Raw genomic sequence first — 27772 nt, 5'->3', positions numbered from 1 at the left:
TGACTGCTGCCTGAAAGATTCAAAGAGTCCCGTTAGGCATTCTGCCTCTTATTTGGCTGGAGGAGGGGCCGTATACACCAACTTACCCTTCGCCTTAGAAGGGATAGCTCAACATCACCCATACCACCGGACCTCTATAAGTTTCACCGAGATAGATCATCCACAAATTTTTGGTGGATTTATGTCCCACCATCTGACACTGCCAGATGTGTCAGTACCAGAGGTAGTGTTAATTTGCTCAAGAAAAGAACCATACCTGGTACCACAGCTCAGTTGGAGTCATCACCTGGTTAAACTTCTGACATTCCACTGTCATTTTCAAGACCATCTATTTTTCTGGACTAGCCAAATAGGTGAGTTGAGTGGGAATGTACCGAGAATCACTACCTCTATATTCTTGGACTTCTTGATGGTAGCATTAATATCTGTAATCCTTGCAGAAATGCAGTAATGTTTTCCTATTTGTCTTGGCAGAGACAGTTCCAGGGGCTTCTACTTGGCCTGTTCTATCATCATAGCCCTCACTCCCCAGAATAAGAAACAATGTAGGTATTCTACCAGTTGCTAAGTAGTCTACTTAAATTGTGTATGCTGAGGCTCTGGCAGTAACCACGGGATGGGTTCAGGAGTCCCAGAATTCACTGTGAGATGGGCCTGAGATATAATTCCACTTACCACCCAACCTTCAAAAGCCCCCCACACTAACTGAGGAAACTGTTTTGGTTTGGGATCTCCTGGAATTAAGTGTCACATCAGTTAAGAGTTGGTATCCAGTAGTCCTTGAAAAGTCTGATTATTTCCCATTCTTCAATGAACAGTTATCCTGGTAAAAGACATATGTCCTTTTGAGGAAAGCTGTGAAAAAGGTTAACCAGGCCCCTTTTTCAAAGGTATCTGGCCTCCCCTCCTTCACTGGGGTTCTGGGCCTATAAAGTGGTTCAAGTCTGGGAATTGATTGAAGGTCCATGACTGTTTGGGTGAATCAGGATAGACTGTGCACTGGACCTAAAATTCTGCTTTTTAAATTCCAGTTAAAAAATAAATAGGCCTCCCATCTATTTCAATTTTAGGAACATGTAATCAGCTTGCCGAGGTGATAGGTTTCTGAGAGTCAGGCTATTCTGATTACTGCTTAGAAGGCTCTGATGCCCATTCTGGTAACCATACCCACTTTACCTTTGGTACGTAAGTGTTGCCACATGGCCCCTGCCACCCCAGGATACAATTAGTCCCCTGCATTTAAGGCTCCAGTTCAGCAGCAGCACTTTGCACTGTAGCTGCTAACCTACAGAGGTGACCACAGAACTCTTGGGCAGTGTTGGTTTCCTACAGCCGATTCCTGTCTCACAGTCATGGTAAGAGGTGTGGGTGAGCGGGTTGCCCACTCTGGCACCCCAATCCCCCTAAACCTTTGAATCCCTTCCTCTACATTCAACCACATTTCCAATTCTACTGTCGTGGGCCATCTTCCAGCCCATGTTTTAGCCAATCTGCCAAACGAACTGGCAGAGCCCTGCTAATCCCACAAGGTAAACCATTAAATCCAGAATCTCTGTTTCGTGGGGCCATGTCAGTAAATTTGGCCTAATTCAACTTTATGTGCCTTCCACCAGTATCCCATATTCCTTTTGTGTGTGTGTGTGTGTGTGTGTGTGTGTGTGTGTGTGTGTGTGTGTTTATTTTTGATATAGACAGAGTGCGAGCAGGCAGGGGCAGAGAGAGAGGGAGAGAGAGACTCCCAAGTAGGCTCCGTGCTTGTCAGCACAGAGCCCGATGCGGGGTTGGAACTCACGAACTGTGAGATCCTAACCTGAGCCGAAATCAAGAGCCAGATGCTTCACCGGCTGAGTCACCCAGGCGTCCCCCATCCTACATCATTAATATCTATCTCAACACACATTTCTCAGAATTCTGTCTGTAGAAATTGAAAAAAGAAATCATTTTGCATAGGCGTATCCAGTGCTGATACTTTATATATTTCTGTAGCTGTATTAGTGTTGTCTTTCATACTGGAAATAGAATCACTGGTGCCTTTAAATCTAATCAGATGAGAGAACAATTCTGGAAACCCCAGTACCAATTCACACAACTTCTCCTTAAAGGTTCTATTCCTCTAAAACCACTCTTGGTTCCAGAATCAGTCAGTCAGGATTTTCCAGACAAACAGAACCCCTATGTATGTATGTACACAAACATATATACATATACATAAATATAAATATTTATGTATGCATATGGAGACACACACACACACACACACACACACACACACACACACACGTGAAGAGAGAGATTTTAAAGAATTGGCGACATGACTTGGTGGCTGGCAAGTCTGAAACCTTTACATCAGCCTGGCAGGCTGGAACTCTCAGGCAGTTGATAGTGCTGTCTTCAGGCCGATTTCTTTCTTCAGAGAATCCTCAGCGTTTGCTTTTAAGGCCCTCTGACTTATTGGATAAGGCTGATGCATATTATGAGGATAATTTCCTATAATTAAAGTAAGTCGATTATAGATACTATCCACATGTACAAAGTTTTTCATGGCATAACCTAGATCAGATTTTGGTTGACTAACTGAGGACTATACCGTAGTCAATTTGACACATAAAGTTAACTCTTACAAATACCAAGCCTTTTTTATTCCAGAGTCTGCAGGTTGGCTGTGAGTAAGTCTATTTAGGTAGGGCGTGAGGGTGTCTCTGCTTCACCCTATGTTCTGTGGGCCATTTAGGAAAGTTTTCCTTTATGTATGTCATTGCGGGGCCAGGCTAAGTGGAGGGCGGCTTCTTGAGAAGGCTCTTCTCATGCAAGAAAGACAAGAGAGCAGGTGGGAACAGGTGAGGCCATTAAAGAAACCAATATATGGTCACTTCACTATTGGCAGGAGCAAGTCACATGGTCAAGTCCAGAGTCAATGTATGGACAAGCCACGCTCTCCATGATAAATATATGGCATGGAAGAGGATGCCAGGAAAGATACAGAATCTGGGTCAATCATTCAACCTTCCACAAGTATTTGCATATGGTAGCTTAGAGTTATTTACAGCCTTGACATCTTTTATCGTATCTGTAGAGAACTACGAGTTATCAGTATCACTTTCACCCAAATGATAGTGTTCATCTAAAAGATATTCTTTTGCTGTGGTGTTTCATTTTTCAAACCTATTTCTATTTGTTACTAAGTCAGATACTTTATTATGGATATATTTGTTATTTGATGAAGGCTGTCCCCAACTAAATATAATTTATTTCTGACATCATAGGTTGGTTTTATATAAATGGGAAGAAGCTAAAGGGATCAGGTAGAGTTATATGATTGCTTTCACTTGGAGGAACAGCTGGAGGTTTAGTCTAATTTTGCCTGGATAATATTACTGTGGTGCACCCTTAGGATAAATATTACTATGGTGTACCCTTACAACATGGTTATCATGTGCACGTGTACTTCCTTGCGGGAAATAAATAAATGGGGGAGGAAGAGGCATATCTTTTATCCAGAGTAATTTCATAGAATTCATGTAGACACTTCACCCTCAAGGAAGGAAAACATACCTCTCCCCTTCTTAAGTAGAAGCTGCTGATAGTGACTTCCAGCCAAAGAGTAAAGTGTGGAGAGAAGGGGAAAAAGAGTAACTTACCCGTGGGGAAACTTGACACTCTCCCAGCCGGGAGGTCAAGGTCAGCCTCCCCAGTGAGAAGTCCTGATGAGAGTGTGAACCTGTCATATGCTGGTGAAATGGCACTTATCTCTGTGGCATCCTCCCCAGATCTCTTAGCTCTAGTATAATCATGAGAAAAACATCAGAATAATCCCAATGGAAGTACACTCTACAAATCACTGACTAGTACTCCTCAAAACTGCCAAAGTCATTTAAAAAAAAAACAAGGTCTGAGAAACAGTCACAGCCAAGAGGAGCCTGAGATGTGGTGAAGAAATACAACACAGTGTCTAATGCAAGATGTTAATAATAGGGGAAAAAGAGCGTGGGGTGTATGGGACTCACCTTGCCATTTTCACAATATTTATGTAAATGTAAAGCTGTTCTGACATAAAAGTTTATAGAAAAAAAAGGCTCAAAATATTTGAAATGAAAGAACTGAATAGATTTTACTCCAATTTTTAAATTTATGGTCGCTGAAAACAGTTTTATTATAGCTATGATATTTATTGTTACCTACTAATTAAGTTGTTTTAAATCTCATAATTTTTTTTGGAAGAAACATCTGATATTACGACCTAAGTTAACTTTGATAAAAGACAATAGAAGTTTCAGTAAAAAGAAGGAAAATGTTAAAAGCGATGTAGGCACAGTGTAGCAATGTAGGCACAGTGTGCCATATTATTAATAATGATGTCTTATATGAACTGTAATATTCAGCATATGAAACTAACTATGAGATTACATTTAGACACATGGCTAAATAGCTCATCTATTTCTCGAGTAGCTTTTCAGTAGCAGAAATTGGTCTTGGAGATACCGGGTTTTTATATAATCAATAAATATTGAAATTCTACTTTTATGGTAAAGGAATAACTTTCTGTCAGTGTTGGAGATAAAAAGATATTTATAGTTTCTTCAAGCACAGTTTTTAAGAGCAACGTTGAAAAATAATCGTTAAGGCTAACAACCAATTTCTCACGGAGATCGAAACATTTAGTAACTTATATCATCAAATTGTAATTTTTATTATCCAATTGCCTTTCCTTTGCAAATGACTTGTTGTTACCTAGCCTTCTTATCATCAGCTTGCTGATGCGTGCCAATAAAGTGGATCCAGGCCCGCAACCCACAAAACGTACTGAGGGAGAATGCTCAGTACACTATGCTGCCTGTTCAGTTAGCTGTTGAAAATGGTCAGCCTCTTTTCTTTCAGAGGCAGTAGGAATCATCCAGCGAGAGCATCAGTGAACTTCTTGTTCTGGTTCACCCACACTTGCTTGATCAAGTGTTTATCATCTAGTACAACAGAAAATGACAAAGAGGGAAAAAACAGGTTAATGTTTCAAGGATTCAGAGGAGGAATAATTTTGAGGAGCCCAGTCTTCTAATGCGGATTTCACCATGCACTTTACTTTGAAGTCTCATTTACCTAAGCTCTGTTGTATTTTGGTGCTGCAATTTTTTCGTTGTGTCAGGGCATCAGTTTTCTATGACGGCCCTCAGTTTTATTAAGTTGACCACATAACTAAAATAAAATTCTCTGGGGCGCCTGGGTGGCTCAGTCGGTTAAGCGGCCGACTTCGGCCCAGGTCATGATCTCGCGGTCCGTGAGTTCGAGCCCTGCGTCGGGCTCTGTGCTGACAGCTCAGAGCCTGGAGCCTGTTTCGGATTCTGTGTCTCCCTCTCTCTGCCCCTCCCCCGCTCATGCTCTGTCTCTCTCTGTCTCAAAAATAAATAAACGTTAAAAAAAATTTTTTTTAAATAAAATTCTCTAAAATCGTTTAAAAAAAAAGAAAACCCACATATGCATTTATACTTAAATCTGTGCTGACAATTTAGGTATTATAATAACCAGAAAGTGAAACTGTGCCAGACATTTCATACATCGATTTATCTTAATATTATTCACTCTGATAAACAGCTTGTTTCCTTACATCATACTGTTTGTGAATAAAATTGTAAGTTCCAGAGAGGATTATTCATGCATGTAGCTGTTTAATTAAAAAGAGAAAGATTAGTCAACCTTTTTCCAGGAGATAACCGAATGAAAGGCAACTTTTAATTACTCCTTTGAAGTTTCTTTCCCAGTTGCAAACTCAGGTTTCAAAACGAACTCTGGGAATGAGCGAACACTGCAGAGAGGAGATCGATCCTATCACGGATCCTGTCTGAATGCTTGGTGGAGTGGGTCAAACCAAACCCTGGCAGTATGTCTATGCTTCACAGCATAGGGAGGGGTTAACACTTTACTTTTCGCTTCCTTCCTCTGTTTTCATTGCACCCGGGGAATTCTTGTCCCTTACAGGTGGCTGTAAACACAGGTGGCCCGTAGGATCCACTCCATAATTGCTTACACTTTATTAGCAGTCTGCACGCTTAACACTCGACGCGGTGCTTGATGGCTTCCCATTTTTCTGTCTTTTCAGACGACATCCTTTGCGGTGCCGTGGCACATGGATTTCAGGACTGCCTGTGAAGAGGTATGTTAAACGGCTTTCTGCTTTTTGAATAAGGAAAACAGGTTGTAAAGGGGACACGCTGGGCCCTCCTTTATGTGAGTGGAGCACTGCTTTTGGCGCAGGGATGGGTGACGGGTTCATTGCATGTCCAGGGTCTGATCTGTTTCTGCAAGACTAAAAAGCCAAAGAGTGCCTGGGGAGGACCCGGACTTTCACTCTTCCTTAAGAAGAAGACTGGAGCATATTTGATTTGATTCAATTGCCCTTCTCCATAAACTCTGCGCTCGCTGCATGATTTCAGGTAGTAGGAGTATTGGAAGGAATTCTTTTCACATAAATGGTTATAAATTAGAAGACATCTGAAGTCCCTTTCAGCACTAAAATCCTATGATTTTATGATTCCAATATTATTTAAGTAGTTCAATCTTATTTGAGTATTAGTACATGGCAATTCAGATCCTCTGTAGAGAAGCAGCTCGGTGTGAGTTAAAGTGACACATTGCTCTTTCAAGGGTATTAAAGGCCATTCAAGTGTGTGGTCAATGGTGCATGGAGTGAGGCCCCAGGGGATGTAACTGTTCTATTTTAGGAAAAAACACTGTGAGATGTCACTTGTTAAGTTTCTTGCAAAAATATCTTCTTTGAAAAACTATTTGTCACAGTTGGTTCAAAGTTTAGAACATAAGTAAGAAAATGAATAAATTGCTTTTATGTGTTTAATACCTAAGCTCTTTAATTTCCAAAGGATTTTCTTTATGCTAGTACATTTCAGATTACATTATAGTTATTTATTTACAAACCTCTCTTCGTGCAACACTAAAAATCATAATGTCAGAGTGTATAATTTATTCATCCTTTTAACCCAGTACCTATCAGTTCACGCTTTTAAAAAGAACAATTAATGCTTTAGAAACTTAAGTTTAGAAGCATGAGTTTAAATATGTGCCTGTTAAATACACAGTATCATACTCTTAATTTTGGATATAATAGGTCTACCATTTCCATCACAGTTTTTGTTCTTATGTTTTGGGCAGTAGAGCACTCATTGAAATATTTGTGTGAATGAGATAAAAATGAAAGAAAAAACCATATGAGATTCATGTGGGAGAGACAGGATGTGGCCAAGTACTGTCTGAACACATGGTTTACCTTGGATCTCAGAGGCTGAGCTAAGGCCTTCTGAGGCCTTCTACGGACTTCTCAGGCCTTTTTTTGTTTGTTTGTTTTTAAACAAAATTAGTTGATTCATTGGTTTGGAATATATATCAGGTTCCATTTAAGGGTCAGAGATTTATTTTACAATGATAATTGTATTCGCGGGAATACAGAACTATGGGATCGTCTAAACATGATCAAATCCCCCAGCCGATGAACCAAAGCCACTGAGTTTGCCTGAAATTTACAGTCTCAGAACATTCAAATGGACAGGAACCATAAAGACAATTTAGTTTAACACTCTCACTTTGAGAGGTTTTATGAAATTCTGAGTGCCATTTAATTAATTAGATAAAAGCAAAAGTGTAATGTAGAGCTTGGAATTCCTGAGTCTACGTTGGAGCCTTTTTCTAAATGATGTTGCTGGAAATGAGAACATAGTCAAAGGCATATTAAATAAAACTTGTTTTCTCTTGACTGTTAGTAAGCTATTAAAGATGAAAATCTGACTCTCATGTCCATCAGACAGATCTAGCTAGATTATAACCATGTACATACGGGGAAGTCTCTTCTTTGAACAGAAACAGAACTATGTCCAGATAAGCTCCATTCAGAATATCTTAATTTTCTAACACAGATCCTTTTTGTAAAAGATAGGTCGATTTATTAAGAAGGTTCTCCTCTTAAAAAGAAACAGTCTATAAAGTGCAAAAGTGAAGATAGAGAATAAATCCACAATTTACAGGAAAAGTCACATGTTAATGGGCAGGCATAATTACTGATTTTCTACTTTTAAAAGTGTCATCAAAATAATGATGTGGTCAGGAAGCCAATATGCTATCTTTAGTCTAAGTGTTCCTCAGATTTCATTTCCACATCGATATCCCTTAAAATACAATCCACATCTCGGTGTTGACCATGAAAATACATATTTTTATAACACATATTTAATAATTCAATAACTTATTTACATATATAACTTAATTTAGTCCCTCAAGTAATAGAATAGAATTTGTGACTGTGATTCAATCAACACATCCTGAAAGAAATCCTACTATCGATGAAATACTGTACTATCTCTACAAATTAATATTCCTTAATTATAAAAAGAGTAATAATTTATTATTAAGATCTTCTCATGATAACAAAATATATGATGAAGTTAAATACTGTGATACAGAACAGAATGTTACTGAAGTCACTACGTGATGACACGATTCTGGTTAATTGTTACGCGAATATATTTATTCAAAGAAAACCCAGAGTTCAGAAAAGGAAGCACCTGTCTTCGGATGGAGTAGTCTCGGAAAGCCTCAAGGCAAAGTGACTCTTGTACTAGTCGTTGACAAATGGAAGAGTGCAGCCATGGAGAAGGCCATGAGTGGAAGTAATCCTAGAAAGCAGGACAAGTACAGTTGGAGGCAGATTGCATCCAATGGCCTTTCCTGCCATGTTGCTATAATACAGTAGAGTATAAGCAATTACACATCACTTAAAGCTATAAGTATACAGAACAAATTAAGTTATATTTGACAACCAAAATATGGAAGTACCAAGGACACTTGCAAAGCTATGCACAAGGCATGACATAGTCTCTGCCCAGTTCCTTGTGGTTTGTATTTTTTTATGTCTGATATTGCACATTTTATATTTTTAGTTTTTAAACATTTATGTATGTATGTATGTATGTATGTATGTATGTATGTATTGAGAGACAGAGAGAGAGAGAATCCCAGACAGGTTCTATGCTGACAGCACAGAGCTCAACGCGGGGCTCAATCTCTTGGGAGGTTCTGACCCGAGTCGAAATCAAGAGTCGGCCACTTAACTGACTGAGCCACCCAGGCGCCCCACAAATTTTATATTTCAAGATTAAAGGAACATAGATTTTAAAGTTTCATGAAAACAACATGTTGTGTTCTTTCGATGTCTAGAACTCCAATTAAAGAGGCCTTAACTTTTAAGTGTCAAATTATAGTCTGTTTTTTAAAGTTCCAAGGTAGGAGGATTAAGCTCAAGATAAGTTCTTCATAAGTTTAAAACAGAGTAAATCCATGTGAATTCATAAACACATTTCATTGATTTACAGAAAGCAAGTCAATGACTAGATTTTTAAAAAGCATTGCCTGTTAAATAATGAAGAGGCATGGCCTTTTACTATTCCTCTAAGCGAACAAAGTGGATTTTGTAAAATCCCCCTGCAGTATTGGATCACCCACATCAGGCACAGGAAAACAACATTTGAATTTAATTCATTTTTTTGATGAATCATCCCTTTAACATTTCAAGTTTTCTGTATGTTTTACAATTTATGTAATGTACTGTACACGTCTCTATAGAGCACCTACATTTCTTCCCTACACTGTCCACACGGTTTGAAGACCAATGATGGTGATGTTAATAAACAAACAGAAGATGAATGCAGTTCTTCAGTTTCTTTCACTAAAATGTGCAGCCAATAATTCTCTAGGAGATTTTTTATTGTTCAGCCGTCTGGGTGCACAGATGTAGAGACCGTGGCTGGACTCTCTTAGGTTGTACGGCTAGAGCGGTCGCTCTCATGGTCCTGGTTCCCGTTATTTTTTGTTTAATTTTTTTTAAGTGTTTACTTATTTTTGACAGAGAGAGAGAGAGAGAGAGAGAGAGAGAGGGAGCATGAGGGGGGACGGGCAGAGAGTGAGGGAAACACAGAATCCAAAATGGGCTCCAGGCTCCAAGCTGTCAGCGCAGAGCCCGATGCGGGGCTCGAACTCACAAACCATGAATTCGTGACCTGAGCCCAAGTCAGATACTCAACCGACTGAGCCACCCAGGTGCCCCTCCTGGTTACCATTCTTATTGGAAGCAATCCATGGGGGATGAGACCGTTTAGATCAAGCCTCTCCCAGTATCAGACAGTGTCCTATGCGTCCCCCATAGCTCGTCTTTGATGGGACAATCCGCAGGTCAGCATGGCCTCACTCGCTTTAACCCCCCCTCCCCCACAGTGGTCATTGCTTTGATACAGGAGGAACAGCTGCTTCAAGATGATGTCCTTCTTTGCATTCCCCTAGGAAATTCTTGGTGACCCTCTAGTCACCAAGAGCACTTTTTCTACCACCTGGTGAGAGACACTGATGGCCATGTCATTGCATACAGGAGGATCGGGGGAGGCATCCCTCAACTAATCCGTGCACGAGGGAAACCAGAGCAAGTAGCTAAGAGCGCCGCATCTGGAGCCCAGCAGTCTGGGTTCAAATCCTGCCTTCCACTCACCTCTGCTGCTCTGCTCTTTTCCTGGCTATGAAACAACTTGCACTGGGTTGTCAGGAGGATCAAATGAAATACTATTTCTGGGCACACAGCAGCGCTATGCAAGTGACTAGTAAACAATGAAAAGCCACACGGCCACATTTCACTAGAGATGATACCGGCCCAGCGGAGCTGCTCTGAATCAGAAGGGTACCCAGTTTTTCATCCACGGCCTCAGCTCTGCTTCTAATGCAGTTGTTGACCAAGCGCCAACATTTTCTGCTCCAGCTCTATACTTGTGTCAACAAAAACCGTGCTGTAACTTTCCCAGTTCCTATCCGCCTCCTGCTCTGCCATAAGAAATATATTTATAAAACATAAATCCTGTTCAGGTTTCTCTGGGGCATCTCTGATACCTTTAACCGCCCGGGACATCACACCAGGGCCTTGACCTTCCTCCTCTACACCCGGCACCTCTCCTCCCTCTGCCTCTCTCGGATCGTTGCAGACTTGGCATCGGGGATGCATGTTCGTGCTTCTCCCTTCTTCTTGCATCATGTCGGCTCTCCAATCTCACACTTTCATATCTTTACTCATTCTTCCTTCTTGAGTCAAATAGCTGTCGCCTCCTCTAATTATTATTTTCTTATTTTTTAAGACAAACTGTACGTTTTTCTATAGCCAAAGGTGTCTTTAACACCTCCCTCCCTCGAGAATACTTAATTCTTCTCTCCATGTTGCTCCCATATCAGATATCACAGTGCATTTTGTGGACATATGCGTATTTTTGTAAGTAAGAATACTCTGAGGTCAGAGACTATTGTCTGACTCACATCTGACTCACTCTTACATTTTTTTTGGCCAAAAAAACTATTTGCAAAGTTTGCAGTATTTGCAAAATGGATGTATGTATGGGATTTTAAATGTATTTGCATGCACACAGCTGAGTTTTTATAATCAGATATATGTATCATCTCTTACCCCTAGAGACTATATTTTAAGTTGAATTTGTTGTTAGCTTTGTGAGTCCCTTTTTTCTATTTTCTCCAAACAGCTATTTATTGGTGTGTGTGTGTGTGTGTGTGTGTGTGTGTGTGTGTGTGTGTGTGTATTCATTCTAACAAAATCTGCTTCGTTCTTTGTTTTCTTTAATTCTGTCTTCCCAGGACCCAAATCTGAGCTCAAAGTCTGTATTTTCTTTTGCAGACAACTATCTAATAATGAGGGGGCATTTTATACATTATTTGAGTGAATGGAGCTCTGACCACATCAGACGTAATGACAGAAGTCTCATAGCTGTGTTTTTGTCCCTCAAACTTTCCCTGGATGATCTTTGATATCTCTTTGATGTGTAACAATAATGTATTGATGGGCTCTCAGGGAAAACCCCTTTTTTCATCCTCACATCGAGACAGCGTTATTTGTGATTGCCAGCCATTCCATTACACTTCGGGGAGAAAATTGGCCCGAATGTACTGTACATTAAAAAATCAGCAAATGTGCTCAATTATGTTCACTTGGCTTTGATATTATTTTATATCTTCCTCTTCCCCATGCCATCTCAGAGTGGTGCCCAGCCAAGATCACATTGTAAGCATGAAAGACTTTTCTCTGTGAAAAATGTAGAAAATTATGTTCTATATTAAGGAAAATAGAATTTGCTTTTGCTGAAATATTTTTGTCCTCGAGACACATCCACTTGAGTTATGGTCTAGAATAGACTAATCAACACAATTTACTGAGTGTCTGCAGTGCACCAGTCCCATAAAGGAGGAAAGCACACCATCCTTGGTCCCGGAAGAAGCTTGTTTTTCCCTAAAAGACATCATAACCCTTACAGAATAATATATGGGGTGTAATGGCATGTATTAGCACATGGAATAACGCAGTTTGCAGAAAGAATTGTTTTTAGAGGCCGCGGTATCTAAGTATATTCTCATTTACATTATGGAACATTCTATTAAAGAAACATACCCCTGGAGACCCACATGTGAATTTGTATTGCAAGAGAAAGTCTGGCATTATTGCCCGGGATTTTGTGCTCATTAAATACTAAGGGTAAATATGTATTTCTGTGTACTTATCCATTTATCCAAATTAAGAATGGCTCAATACTTATGAAATGAAAATGTAATTGCCAAGGTAGCCATTGTTCCTGTTGACTTTTTGGTGCAGAATAGCAGCCAGGGATGATTTTCTGTCTCAGAGGAATTTCCTTTTGTATTTCTGATGAATAGGAACCTTCAGTGCTCTTGCTAGGGAGCATATTTCTGTGGATCTGGGTGAGTGTTATACCCTGGTCTGCTTCAGGAGACACGGGCTTCGTGGGCTTCTTCCACAATCACTGAGGTCCTGGCGTAAAGCCACGCAGTGCAAGTTCCGCCACCTTCACGGGCTGTTTTGACAAGTCCCCGAAATATCTGAAACAGATCAGTGGACTGGGAACCGTACATCTTGAGTCTGAAGTCAGGCGGCTTTTAATTAACTGCATTCATGTAGACAGTTCTCCTCACACCTGTATCCTCATTTCTTTAGCTGGGCCGTGTATGTGTGCATGCCTGAGTGTTTGTGAGTGGGTGTGTACGCGTGTCCAAGTATGTGTGTCTGTGTGCTTGGTGGCTAGGAATGATGAAATCGTGGAGGTTCCAAAAGATGTTAAGTACGTAGAGTTTCAGATTTAAAATTCCACCACAGAGGCAGAACCTAGGCTAGTGGTTGCCTAGGGCTAGGGCGAGGGGTGGGGCGATGGACGTAACAGGTTTCCCTTTGGAGGGATGAAAATGTTCTAAAATTGATTATAATGATGCCTGCACGACTTTGAATGCACTAAAAAACACTGACTTGTACATCCTAAAGGGTTGACTTATATAGGAGGTGACATGTATCTCAATAAATCCGTTACCAAAATGTTGTACTTAGGTTATAAGTATTAAACAAAACTCATCATTTTTCAGATATGGTGTATAAACTATCCTCCTCCCTGGCCTCATCTGATGTGGATTTTCTGACATAGCCTCCATTACCTGAGGTCACCTCACATGAAATGGTTAACCTTGCCTGCACCTGTATTAAGTATCAAATTCCAGATTCATCAGTGCGCAGTTTCCTTAGGTCTCAAATGCTATTCATCATGTTTTGCTGTGAGTCGGCCATAAAATTATATTCTGTAAACTGAGTGTAATTTATTTTCTCTGTTTTGTTCTCTCCCTGCCTGAAGACAAAGACAGGGATTTGTTTGCTGCAGGATGGTAATCAGGAGCCTTTCAAAGTCCGGCTGCACCTAGCTAAAGATATTTTGATGATCCAGGAGCAAGATGTGATATGTGTGTCTGGTGAACCTTTCTATTCTGGTGTAAGTAGCTCTTCCTTCTGTTGAAGTTTGTTGTTTTTTCTTTTTTTTTTTTTTAATTTGTTCTGTTAACAAAAATGTTTATTCACAGAAAATTCATAATATATTTTCTTTTACCCTCCGAGCCTAGTCAGTCGTCTTGCGTGTCAGCTTTGTTCACATTATTAAGTAAGCACTGTCCTTTTCCAAGTACCAAACCCGGGTCCACAGCCACACAAGGGCCCATCCCTACACACGAAGGCACCTTGCGGACTCCCGGCTGTGGTTATGGGGCTGCGGTGACACTTCTATCATCTGACCTTGAGCAGGTGCATTCCAGCTTTTTACACGGAGTACTGTCTGAGAACAGTGCAGGGCAGTTTTTCCTACCGTGACCTTACATCATTGCCTACCCTGACGGATGCATCACATTGAACTTTGCAGGTGGTGCCAACGTGGAGCCCAATTCTTCGCACCTGGGAAGCGTGAGGCTTTAGGTGGCAGTCACTGGACTCAATGTCAACGCTTTTCCCCAGGGGAAAGGGCATGAATGATTCCATAGACCTCCCTGATAGAATTATGCCTAAGTGTCATAGCAAGGTCTCTCTGATGCCCCGACTGGTTGGCATATTACCTCGCCGCTAATCCAGTCTCAGAAAGGGCCATAAATCATCACTCGAGACTCATTGGTCTGCTTAGTAACACTGAAGTACAGCTGTGGAAGACATCCTTAGGTGAAATTAGATTATACTTGACAAAACAACTTTGTCATTAAAGAGGACAACTTTCAGAGTTTATCACTTATTGTGTAATAACATTAAATACATTATTTTAACAGCGTTGCCATATGTGATCTCAGAAGAAAATTATAGAAAACAACAAACATTCGGCTTCCTTGGATTCCCCGGACATCTATAGCTATTTAGCACAAAGATTTAATTTGTAGCTTATTAACAGACTTACTTCAGAGTGTTTTGTTGGTGACGAATAATGCTGAACTTGAGTTTCCACCTCGCTTGTCACCAACATCCTATGGGAGTCACACCGGGTCCTAAATCAATAGGCCTTTGCTAACTAAAGATAATGGGCATTTTGCAGACTGTTAACTATTCTTTTGTCACAGACCATTTAAATCATCCTGAATCATGGGTCTGGCTGTCAAAGCTGATTAAATTGTTCCCACAGGGTGCCCTTTCTTCCTTTTAGTTAATTAAACAATAGCAGTCAATAGTCAATTCCTTCCTCCCTTCCTCCCTCCCTTCCTCCCTCCCTCCCTCCCTCCCTCCCTCCCTCCCTTCCTTCCTTCCTTCCTTCCTTCCTTCCTTCCTTCCTCCCCCACTCTATTCCCTCTCCTCCTCCCCTCTCTCTTTCTCTGTCTCTTTTCAGTGAAGCAATACAACTCCCTTTGGAATGAATATCTTACACAAGTCCTAGAACAATAAAATGCTGTCATTTGTAAAATCCGGACTATCAACATGGAGATAATATTATTGATTTTAATCTATGCAATCAAAATAGCTAATATACGTAAACCTAATCTCTCTTTTGAAAAGAAAGTTAGGAAGAACTTGATAGAATCAAGGAGAAACATTCTATGATAATGTCAACACATGCAAAAACAAATTGACACAATTTGGCAGTCATTTATAAGAAACACTTTCAGCAAAGTCTGGATAGGATGGAACTCCCTTAAGCCAATAATCTCCTAATGAACACTTCTTACTAACTTTATCATCCACATTGAAGAACTCTCTGAGGTTGTAAGCAAGGCACAGATCATCACTTGCCACATTTTTACTCAATATTGTTTTGGTTGTACAGTAAGTCAGGAAATGGATATAAATGGCATAACAGTTGAAAAAGGAGATAAAACAAGTTTATTTTAGATGCCATGATGGTGTGTGTAGAAAACTCTAAGAAATCTACAAAAAATAGAATGACATACAAATTCATCAAGGTTGCTGAAAATAAGGACGATGTCCAAAGTTAGTCATATTTCTATAATTTGCAACACAAAAACAAAAATGGAATCTACAATACATCAAAGGGATAAGAAATTTAGCAAAATATGTACAAAGCTTTTACCTTGAAAACTACAATACTGTGATAAATGAAATGAAGATACACAAGCCAATGGAGAAATGTAACTTGATTGTGAGTTAACGACTAAATATTGTTAAGTTGTCACATCTTCCTAAACACTCATTATCAATCAAAATCCCCAAAATGTTTTTGTAGACCACGACAGGCTATTGCTAGGAGTTACATGGCAATACAACGACTCCAGTATAGCCCAAACAATCTTGAATAAGGAGAGCAAAGTTGGAGTGTTTATACTTCCCACTTTCAGAACTTACTATAAGATTGCAATAATGAATGCAATGTGAGATTGTCACAAGTACAGGTACATGAATCAATGGAACATTATAGAGTCCGGAAACAGACCCATGCTTATATGGCCAATTGCTTTTTTTTTTTTTTTTTTTTTACTGTAGTAAACTATGCATAACATAAAAGTTATCACTTTAACCATTTTTAAGGGTACAGTTCAGTGGCACTGAGCATATTCACATTGATGTGAACCTATCACTACTATCAGTATCGAGAATTTTCATCATCTCATACTAAAACTCTGGGTCCGTTAAGTATTTCCCAGACCCTCTCCCTTCAGCCCCTGGTAACCTCTATACTACTTCCTGTTTCTATGTATTGACTAATATAAGTGGAATCACACACCATTCAGCCATTTGTGTCTGGTTTATTTCATTCGGTATACCATCTTTAAAGTTCATCCATGCTGTAGCAAATGTCAGAATTTCCTTCCTTTATAAGACTGTGTAATATTCTGTTGCATGGATATCGCATCTTTTGTTGATCTTGTTTATCCATCCACCCAACAGTGTATATTTGGGTTGCTTTCGCCTTTTGGCCTTTGTGAATAATGCTAATATGAACATGGGAACACAAGTATCTGAGTCCCTGTTTTTAATTCTTTTGGATACATTCCCGGAAGTGGAATTGCTGCATGAAATGGTAATTCTGTAGCAATTTTTTGTTCAATCTCTTAGCAGATATGTAATTTGCAAATACTCTCTCCCCACCTGTGGCTTGCCTTTTACTCTGTTGTTTCCTTTGATGCGGAGTTTTTGATTTTGATGAAGTTCAATTTATCTCTCTGGACTTTTGGTGTTACAGCTAAGCAATCATTGCCAGATCCAATGTCATGAGTATTTTCCCCTACATTTTCTTCTAAGAGTTCCTAGTTTCAGTTCTTATGTGTACATCATGTACATCATGTACATTGATTTATTTTGAATTAATTTTTGTATATGATTTTGGTTAAGGGTCCAACTTCATTCTTTTGCAGGTGAGTATCCAGTTTTCCTACACTGTTACATCTTGGTACCCTTGTCAACAGTTATTTGACCTTGTACGTGTGGGTTTATTTCTGGACTCTCTGTTCTGTAGCATTGGTCTATCCATCTGTTTGTGTGTGAGTACAATACTGTTTTGATTACCTTAGTTTTGTGGCAAATGTTGAAATCAGGAAGTGTGTACCATACAGCTTTGTTCTTTCGCAAGAATGTTTTGGCTACATGAGAGTTCCTTGAGAGTCTATATAAATTTTAGGATGGATGTTTATATTTCCATGAAAATTGACATGGGGATTTTAATGAGCATAGCACTGAAGGAGTAGCTAGCTTTGGATAATAATGACATTTTAACAGTATTGAGCCTTCTAAACCAATGAACACAGGATGTCTTTTCATGTATTTACATCTTTATTTTCTTTCAGTAAAATGGGTTGTGGTTTTTAGTGCATATCTGTCACCTTCTTGGTGAGTTAATTCACCTATTTTATTATTTTTGATGCTATTGTAAATGGAGCTGCTTTCTTAATTTTCTTTTCATTGTTGAACTGATTTGTGTGTGTTCACTTTGTATCCTGCTACTCTGCTGATTTTTTCTTTAGTTTTAATGGGTGTGTGTGTGTGTGTGTGTGTGTGTGTCATAGAAGGAAAAGTGAAAGTTCACAAATTTGTGGAAATTAAGAAATTTTTAAGCACCCAATGAGAAAAGGAGAAATCACAAAGGAAAATACAACATACACAAAGACGAGTGAAAATGAAAAGTACGACATATCAAACTTTGAGCTGCAGTGGAAACTGCCAAGAAGGGAAACTTTAGCTGCAAAGTGTAGGTTTTCTGCATAGAAGATCATGTCATCGGGGCGCCTGGGTGGCGCAGTCGGTTAAGCGTCCGACTTCAGCCAGGTCACGATCTCGCGGTCCAGGAGTTCGAGCCCCGCGTCGGGCTCTGGGCTGATGGCTCAGAGCCTGGAGCCTGTTTCCGATTCTGTGTCTCCCTCTCTCTCTGCCCCTCCCTCGTTCATGCTCTGTTTCTCTCTGTCCCAAAAATAAATAAAAAACGTTGAAAAAAAATTAAAAAAAAAAAAAGATCATGTCATCTGTGAGCAGAGGTAATTTTAATTTTCTTTCCAATTTGTATATCCTTTATATCTTTTTCTTGTTTCATTTCTTTGGCTAAGACCTGTAGTGCTACATTTCACAGAGATGCTGAAAGTGGGCCCCTTGGCCTTGCTTTTGCTCTTGGAGACGACACTGTAAGTCCTTCACCTCTGAGGCCAGTCTTACCTGTAGGTTTTTCATATATGCCTTTATTCTATTGAGGTAGTTTTCTTCTATTCTTAGTTTTTTGAGTGTTGAAAGGGTGTTGAATTTGTCAGATTTTTTTTTCTGCATCAACTGATGTCATTGTGTCTGTGTGTGTCCTTCACTCTGTGAATATGGTATATTACAATGGCTGAATTTCACGTGTTGGATCATTCTTGCATTCCAAAAACAAATCCCACTTTGTCATGATCTATAATATTTTTAATACGTTGCTGAATTCAGTTTGCTAGTATTTTGTTGACGATTTCGCATCGATGCTCATAAGGGTCTGTAGCTTTCTTTTCTTGTAGTCTTTCTGGTTTTGGCACCAAGGTAATGCTGGCCTCAAAAGAGGAGTTAGGGTGTTTTCCCTCCTCTTTAATTTTTTTTTAACAGTTTGAGAAGAACTGGTATTGTTTCTCCTTTAAATGTTTGGTAGAACTGACTAGTGAAATTATCAGGTCCAAGCCTATGTGGGTAGGTTTTTGATTGCCGATTTAATCTCTTTATTAGTACTATGTCTTTTCAATTTTTCTATTCACGATTCAGGCTGAGTGGGTTTTGTGTTTTTAGGAATTTGTTTATTTCATCAAGCTATCTGGTTAATTCTTAGTTCTCTTTTTGATTTTTTTAAAAATTTCTATTAGTTGGTAGTAATGTCCTCACCTTTAGTTCCGATTTTAGTCATTATTTTCGTCTATAATATTCTTTTTTTCTTAGCCAATGTAGGTAAACATTTATGATTTTGTTAATCTCTTCAAAGTACAAACTTCTTATTTCATTGATTTTCTGTATTATTTTTCTATTCTTTGTTTTATGTATCTCTGTTGTAATCATTATTTTCTTCCTTCTTTTTTTTTTTTTTAAATCTTCTTAAATGGTTAAGTTGTTAAGTTGTTGGTTGGAGATTTCTCTTTTTATGTTAACTTTTACAGCTAAAGGTTCCCTTCCTGGCACTGGTTTCGTTGCAGCTCAAAGTGTTGCTATGTTGTATTTTCATTTTCATTCATCTGTAAGTATGTTCTATTTCCCCTTGTGATTTCTCCTTTTCCCATCGGGTGCTTGAAAATGTCTTAAGTTCCACAAATTTGTGAACTTTCCCATTTCCTTCGGTTACTGATTTCTAACTTCATCCTGTTATGGTCAGAGAAGATAGTGTGTATGCTCTATGCCTTCTAAAATCTACTGAGACTTAATTTGTGTGTGGCCTGACACATGCCGTGGCTGGAGAGGGTGCCGCGTTCCCTTGTGAAGAGTGCCAGCCTTTGAAAGGACTGTACCGTCCTGTTGGTACGCCTTGAGATTTTTTGTTGTTGTTGGAAACTGGACATTTGTCTCTTACAATGTGGTCACTCTGGAACTAAAATTCTTCCCTTTCCCAGGGTTTGCTGCTTTTGTGTGGTTCCTAGTCTTTAATTTCTGTAGGCCATCTCTAGGCCAGGGATTAGCCTAAAGTGTCTTCTCAGCTCTTGCCTGAGCCTGTGTCTTTCCCTGGAGGTGCTCCGCGACTTTGTAAATCTCCCCATACGTGAATGCACGGTTTCTTTTGAGTATCCTACTTCTTATGTGTCTGGCTCCCAAAAGAGCAAACAGAGAGAAAGGAAGGGGAAGGAAGGCCCTGGCTCTTTGAATCTCCAAGAAGTTGCTGGAGCCAGTGGGGATTGCAACAGAGGCAGCTTGCCTGTGTCTCTCTGCAGCTGTGCTAGCAAAGGAGAAATCAGTGGGGCACCTGGGTGGCTCAGCTGTAAACTTCAGACCCTTGATTTCGGCTCAGGTCACCGCACCCAGCTCAACTGCGTGAGATTCTCTCTCTCTCTCTCTCTCTCTCTCTCTCTCTCTCTCTCTCTCTCTGTCTCTCTCATGCTCTCTCTCAAAATAAAGAAATAAACTTAAAAAAAAAGTAGAAGTCCGTGATCAGAGCTTGGATCCACAATATTTGGAGTAGAGTCCCCACTGCCTACTCTGTTTCCCACGAGCCAGGTGTCAGCTGCTTCAGGAACAGGTACACAGCTGTCTGTCATTGGGCAGGGGCGGGTGGGGGTCGAGGAGTGGGTATTCGCTACTGTTCCGAGAGCTGAAGTGGACCTAAATTAGCCATGACTTACCATTCAGAACTTCTGCTGAAAGTTACAGTCCTTGCCATAGACTCCAGAATTCAAAAATAATTATACCAGGCAGATTCTACCAGTGCAATTGTAGATGGGAAAGAAGGATTCTTGGTGCTTTCTATTTCCCATTCTTTTTTTTTTTTTTAATGTTTATGCATTTATTTTTGAGAGAGAGAGCCTGTTCCCATGAGCTGGGGAGGAGAAGAGAGAGAGAATCTCGAACAGGCTCTGCGCTGTCAGTGTGGAGCCCGATGCGGGGCTGGAACTTATGAACCGTGAGATCATGACCAGAGCCAAAATCAAGTGGGAAGCTCAACCCACTGAGCCACCCAGGCGTCCCTCCCCCATCTTCTTTAATGCCACTGGTCACTTGTCATATCAGTTCAAAGGGGAGTGAAAATCTTTTCAATAAATATGCTGGAACAGCTCAATAAATAAATGGAAAAATAAGATTACAATGAATTATGAATATTTTCAGATTGATTTTACTGTATGTGAAATGTAAAACCAAAACAAATAAGTTTCTGGAAAAAAAAACATCGGAAAATATTTTTGATTTCAAGTGTAGACAACGATTTTTTAGGACAAAACAATTCTAATACAATAAAAAGTGGTAATGTGTACTCTACCAATATTTTAAAAATTTGATCTTTAAAATACCTTTTTTAAGAAAATGAAAAAGCAAACCCCAGATTAGGAGAAAATGTGCCCTATTTGAGATAGGACTTGCGTCCAGAATATATAAAGAACTATGACAAATTGAAAAAAAAAAGGTACAAACAATCCAATTAAAGGAAAAAAATAATAACAACTGAGCAAAAGACCTCAAAATAAGATATTCAACTTGCTTAGGAGAGCATAAAATGATGGTCCAATTTATTAGTCATCAAGGAGCTGCAGATCAGATTAAAATACTGTAATATACAAATTTACACTCATTACAATGACTTAAAAAAAGACTTGGCAAAGATTCATTTAGAAATCTCATGCATTAAGTAGCAGTTGAGCAACCTCTTTGGGGAACTATTTGGCAGTTTCTTATAAAGTTAAACATAAACCTTCCCTTAAGTGAAAAAATCCTAGTCTTTGGGATTTACCCAAGATTAATGAAAACAAATGTTCACAGGAAGGCTTGTACAAGAATATGCAAGTTATGAACTAAGACAAGTTGCGAATTGGTAAGTGAATTTTGGTACATTCGCAAAATGGGTTTCTATTCATTTATTCTTTCAGTGAAAAAAATAAATAAGGGATTTCCAGTTTGTGGCTCTACATATTAAAGAACTTGGAAGTCACCACAAAATCTGAACAGACCGGAAAAGCATCAGCTCCCCTTGGATCCATAAGGGAGAGGAGGACACAGGGCACACTGCTACTCCCAAGACTGGACAGACAGACAGGCAAATACAGAAAGTCACAGCTTACCAAATGGAGGCCTGCCTACAGGAATCACCGTGGCCACCTGTGCTGGCGCAGGAAAACCAGAACTGTGATTGGATCGCTGGAGGCTCAGTGTGGACAAGTCTGAGGGTTAAAGATGCCAGGGGACTCCTGGCCTCCAGTTCTGCTTGTAAGGAGCTTGGAAGTCACCACTCCTTCCTCCAAAATAAAAAGTTGAACAGACTGGAAACTCAACTCTTCTTGGATTCCCGACAGAGAAGACAGGGCCAACCTTGGCCCTCAGAACTGGGGAGACAAGACAGTTGAATACAGGGAGTTGCTGCTAACCAGAGTCTCAAGAGCAGACAGTGGGAACCAGGGCCAGGCAGGAAGATCTGAGCTTTAATTGACAAATTGCTGGCCACTCAGTGTGGGCAATCTGAGAATTAACTCGAAGGGGGCCCAGTCATAGGGGGCCCCCACAGTGTTTTAAAATTTATCTCCAGGAGTTTGACCAGTTTCTTACAGTAAGAACTGGAGATAAATCCCCTCTGGTGTCCATGGAGTGGGAAGGAGAAATGGAACCAGAAATGGGTCAGAGCACTGTTTTCTGAACGATGCCTGCCCTCACAGGAAGCTAGTTAGCTAATCAGCGCCTAAACTACTTGGGCGTTTTCTGACCCTAACTGACCTGAGGAAGGAAAATACCCAACTCCAGCACCAATGCCTGTGTCCTCCAGCCATCCCGTTCTACTCAAGGGGGTGGGAATAAACTGAGAAGGACTTTTGAGGTTCCATAAACACAGGCTTCTCAAAAGCCTGAGACCTAATCACAGGGTTGGGGAAAGCTTCCCCTCCCGACACTGCATCACTACACTATTAAAGGCCTGCTGATAGCAGTTCCTTTGACCGAGTACATCATGGGAAGCTACCAAGAAATTACTAGAAGAAACACCAAGAAGGTTAAATGCACATGCACATGCGTGCACACACACGCACACACGCACACACACACAAACTTTGAAGAGACAGAACAAACCTCAGAAGCAGACATGTCAGAGATGTTGGCATCATCAGAGCAGAAATTTAAAACAAGTCTGATTAAAAAGCTAAGGGCTCTACTGAATAAAATAGACAGCATGAGGAATGATGGGTAATGTAAGCAGAAAGATGGAAATCCTCAAAAAGCACCCCCAAAAATTCTAGAGATAAAAACACAGAAACAGGATGAATTCCTTCAAAACGTTCATTGGTAGACGGGACACGGCAAAGGACAGAATCTCTGAGTTAGAGGATTTATAAATGGAATCCTCAAAAACTGAAAAATTACAAGAACAAAGACTGAAAAGAACAGAAGAGAATATCCAAGGACTGTGGGACACGTACGAACAGTGTAACATATGTGAAGTGGGAATGTCAGAAGGAGAAGAAAGAGAGAACAGAACAGAAAGGATATTTGAAGCAATAATGACTGAGAATTTTCCCCAGATTAATGTCAGACACCAAACCACAGGCGCAGAAATCTTAGAGAACAGCAAGCAGGATAAATGCTAAAAACCTACACCTAGGCGTATCATTTTCAAGTTACAGAAAATCAAAGATAAAGAAAAATTACTGAGTAAAGCCAGAAGAAAAAACACACCTTGCCTGTAGAGGAACAGAGATCAGATTTATAACTAACTTTTGGGGCACCTGGGTGGCTCAGTCAGTTAAGCATCCAGCTCTTGGCGGTGATGATGATCTCGCGGTTTGTGGGTTCCAGTCCCACATCAGGCTCCACACTTACAGCACGGATAAATCAACTTAAAAAAAAAAAAAAGATTTACAACTAACTTCCCCTTAGAAACCACGCAAGCAGGGAAGAGAGTGGAGTGAAATATATAAAGTGTTGAGAGGAAAAAAAATCACCAACCTCGAATTCCTTATCCTGCAAATTTTTTCTTCAGAAGTGGAGGACAAACAAAAACTTTCTCAAACAAAAACCAAGGAATTTTTTGGCTGCAAATCTGCCTTTCAAGAAATAATGAAAAAAGATTTTTAGGGAGAAGGAAAACAATGTAGGTCAAAAACATGGATCTTCATAAAGAAAGGAAGAGCAACAAAGAATAAATAAATGAAAGAAAAATAAGACCTTTTTTTAATTCTTAATTGGCATAACAGATAAAAGTTTGCTCAAAATAATAACAGCAAAAATGTTTTTATTATGTTTATGAACACTATATATATTTTATATAGTATACTATACTATCTAATCTTTTATATTATATATAATATATATACTGTATATGAATACTGTATACATATTTATGAATGACTATTATAAGTGAAATGAGTAACAGAAACTAGACAAGGAAAGGGAGAGCAGGATTAGGATTATTTGGTTATTATAAGGTACTCAAACACCTGTGAATCAGTGTAGTGTTATTTGCTTTTTTTTTTTTAACGTTATTTATTTTTGAGACAGAGAGAGAGGGAACATGAACAGGGGAGGGTCAGAGAAAGAGGGAGACACAGAATCTGAAACAGGCTCCAGGCTCTGAGCTGTCAGCACAGAGCCTGACGTGGGGCTCGAACTCACGGATCGTGGGATCATGACCTGAGAAGAAGTCGGACGCTTGACCGACTGAGCCACCCAGGCGCCCCCAATGTAGTGTTATTTGAAAGTGGCTTTGGATTACCTGCAAGTATATATCGTGAGCATTTGGTCAACTACTAAAAAAAGTAAAAAGGGAAGTATAACTGGTATAATAAGAAAGGAGAGAAAATGGAATATGATTCTACAAAGTACAGAATACTCCATTTAAACAATCAAGGGCAGAAAAAGAGTGGTAGGATACAATTGACAGCAATAAACTGAAAAAATAATAAATATGGTAGCTGTTAGGCCAACTATATCAGGAACCACTGTAAAATAATATGCCAATTAAAAGACCGAGACTGTCAGAATGCATCAAAAATCCAGACCCACCTACATGTTGTCTACAAGAAATCCAGCTTAAATATAAAGACACATACAGATTAAAATTAATTAGGCTGAGAAAAATATACAGAAAGTATAGAGTAATATCTTTAATGAACATAGATGCAACATCATCAACAAAATAGTCACAGGTCGAATACCAACCATGTGTAAAAAGAATTGTATGCCATGACCAAATGGGATTTATACCAGGTATGCAAATATGGTTTATCATTGAAAACTCAACTAATGTTATCCATGACATTGACAGGCTAAAAAAGAAAAAAAAAAAAACACCTTTCTAGTGGAAGAACCCTGGGAGGGAAGCCCCATCCCCCCCTTGGTACACTGTTATGAACAGACCCCGTCTCCTTTCCAATACATACCTCGCCACCAGGCCAAATGAATTTGGCCAGGAAAACATCTCATAGCTACTGCCTCTTAGATCATCCATTCTACCTCTCACAGAATCACTGGAACCCATGAGGCTCCAGTCCTTTCCCTCTGAAAGCAGTGCAACAACTGAACAGGTATTCCCTCTGTGCATCTTTACAGGCACCAGCCAGGTCTAGGGTGTGCTCAGCCACTGTCTTTCAGAAATCCCACAATAAGAGGCCACTAGTCCCTATCTTCAAGGACACAGCAACATTTCAGGTCTATATGTTCATCCCACCCCCATGGGGGATCCTCCCAGAAGGTAGAGGAGATGGTGCCTGCAGGGGCCTGCCCATACACTGTGGTGCTCTGCCTCCTACACAATGGTGGTCCCTTGCCCATCCACTGGCCGCTAGGGCTCACAGCTTTGTGTGTGGGAGCCCGAGCACTGGGCAAGGGAAGGTGTTAGGAATTGCCTCACCCGGAGGCAGCCCTCCACCAGTGACCAACAGAAACTGGAGGGTGAACACCAGCTTAAGCTTGGGGCGGGTATTTTGAAAGACGTTCCGACTCCCAGTAGGATGGGGCCAGCGACACCGAACAGTAACCTGCTCGAAACCCTCCCTGCATTGGCTTCGCTTCCTTCCGCTCTCCAACTCCCTTCTCTTCACCCGGGAGCACTTCCTGGGACCCATCCCAAATGAAATTCTACCTTTTAAATCGACATCTGGAGGTAACCAGCCTACAAAAAAGAATGTAATGCCCTACACTCTCAGAATTACAGCTGTTCTCTAGGAGAACACTGCTTTTTTCAACCGCCCCCTGTTGAAGGCCCTTAGGCACCTCTGCATGGAAAATCAGACCCTCTTTGGACGTGACCTTCACAACGTATGGTCTTTGTGCTCTCTCTCTACAATGATAGCTTGACTTTTCACTTACGATGAGTTTGGGAGGGTGGAGGATTAGGGCTGAGGTCATCATCCAACTGGTGTGAGAATCAAGTCAGATCTGTGCCTAACAGCTGAAACATTGTTGACACTTATTCTCCTCAGTTTAGGGGAAAGGATAGGAGAGTGTTCTTAGGGCACAGCAGATATTAGGTGGAGACACCAGGCAAGGATGCCAGTATGAAATCTGGGGGCAATGTTATGAAGCTCTGGTTGGCAAATGTGGGAATAGAAAATCTGTAGTAAATGTGGGAGGGGGGCCTCTATGAGAGGGGACCTCAGGGAGCTAATGACAGCCTTGTCCTCAGGCAGTTTGCTTGTGAAGGAAAATGAAGCTCCATTCTTCAGGAAACCCTAGGAGAGTATAGCAATTCACAGTTTGAATCTCCTTACACCCTGACAGGAGGGCAGGAGGAGCTGGGATTCATGTTCCTAGGCCCATTCCTTTAGTTTAGGCTTGTTTCTGGGGTTGTCACCTCCTATCGTTTCTGGCCAGCTCAGCCTAGCTGAGAAAGCCCTTGGGCAAGGAGCCTCGGTGAGATGAGTCCTGAACTGGAGAATTAGCAGTGGAGCCTGACGATGCCTGAACATGGGAGGGGGGCCCTGGGACCTGGAATTGGCCTACTGACCGTGGAGCACAGACACTGAGACATGAGCCCAGGGGAAAGGCTCGCTCCGATAGGTGAGACTTGGGGCTGAGTGGTTTGAGAACTTGGGTTAAGCAAAATGTTTATATGTGGAGATCAAGGATGAGCAGACTGGCCAAAACCTAGGCATCCATGCTAAGAGAGCCTCTTAGATCCTTTCTCTGAAGGCTCTGACATGAGGTAGGGCTTAGTTCAGTCACAGAAATCTAGACCTGGAAAATTCATAGTAAGTGTGTGAGGAGGTGCCTCTATGGCAAGGCAGGAAACACACTGGATTGGGATAAGGAAGGAATACCTGGAAAGTCCATTATGGACTGAATGTATGTCCATCTCCAATTTTCATATGTTAAAACCTTAACCCCAAATGTGATAGGACCTTTGGGATGTAATTAGGTTTAGATGAGGTGATGAGGACAGAGCCCCATGAAGGGATAAGCACACTTATAAGAAGAGGACGAGACAGCAGAACTTCCTCTTTTCTCCACACAAAGATACAAAAAGGTGGCCGTCTCTAAGCCAGGAAGTAGGCGGTCACCAGAATTCACCCCTGCTGGCACTCTGATCACTGACTTCCTGCCTCCAGAAATGTCTGTCGTTCAACCCATTCAGTCCAGCGGCCTGAGCTAAGACAGAGACTTTACCTCAGGAATGGTGTGTGGAGTTTAAGTGAGAAGCATAGGGAAGGCCACACTGGCTATAGGTCAAGATGGAAACACCAGTCTGGTGAACTTTATCAGCAAACAAAGGTGGAACCGAGTTCTAGAAATGCCATGAGTATGCGCTTAGTAATGAAGAAGACACAATAATCACCCTCATCAGACAGGGCCTTAAACTTACGCCATCAGTCC

The 27772-nt window shown here is 40.5% G+C and overlaps 1 protein-coding gene across 4 annotated transcripts in view; it reads left to right on the top strand.

Annotated features, from left to right (window-relative positions):
• SNTG1 (syntrophin gamma 1) overlaps positions 1–27772 on the top strand; it is a 916326-nt gene that overhangs the window by 567050 nt on the left and 321504 nt on the right. For all 4 annotated transcript variants that reach the window (XM_040487820.1, XM_040487818.1, XM_040487819.1 and 1 more), the window contains 2 exons: positions 6089–6142; positions 13725–13859. In XM_040487820.1, coding sequence (XP_040343754.1) covers positions 6116–6142; positions 13725–13859 — 162 coding nt within the window. In that variant the 5' untranslated portion in view covers positions 6089–6115. The remainder of the gene's footprint in view (positions 1–6088; positions 6143–13724; positions 13860–27772) is intronic.

Source organism: Herpailurus yagouaroundi, unplaced genomic scaffold (genome assembly GCF_014898765.1).
Source record: "Herpailurus yagouaroundi ecotype Mexico unplaced genomic scaffold, PumYag 165, whole genome shotgun sequence".
Lineage (NCBI taxonomy): Eukaryota > Metazoa > Chordata > Mammalia > Carnivora > Felidae > Herpailurus > Herpailurus yagouaroundi.
This window is presented reverse-complemented; position numbering and strand designations above follow the sequence as displayed.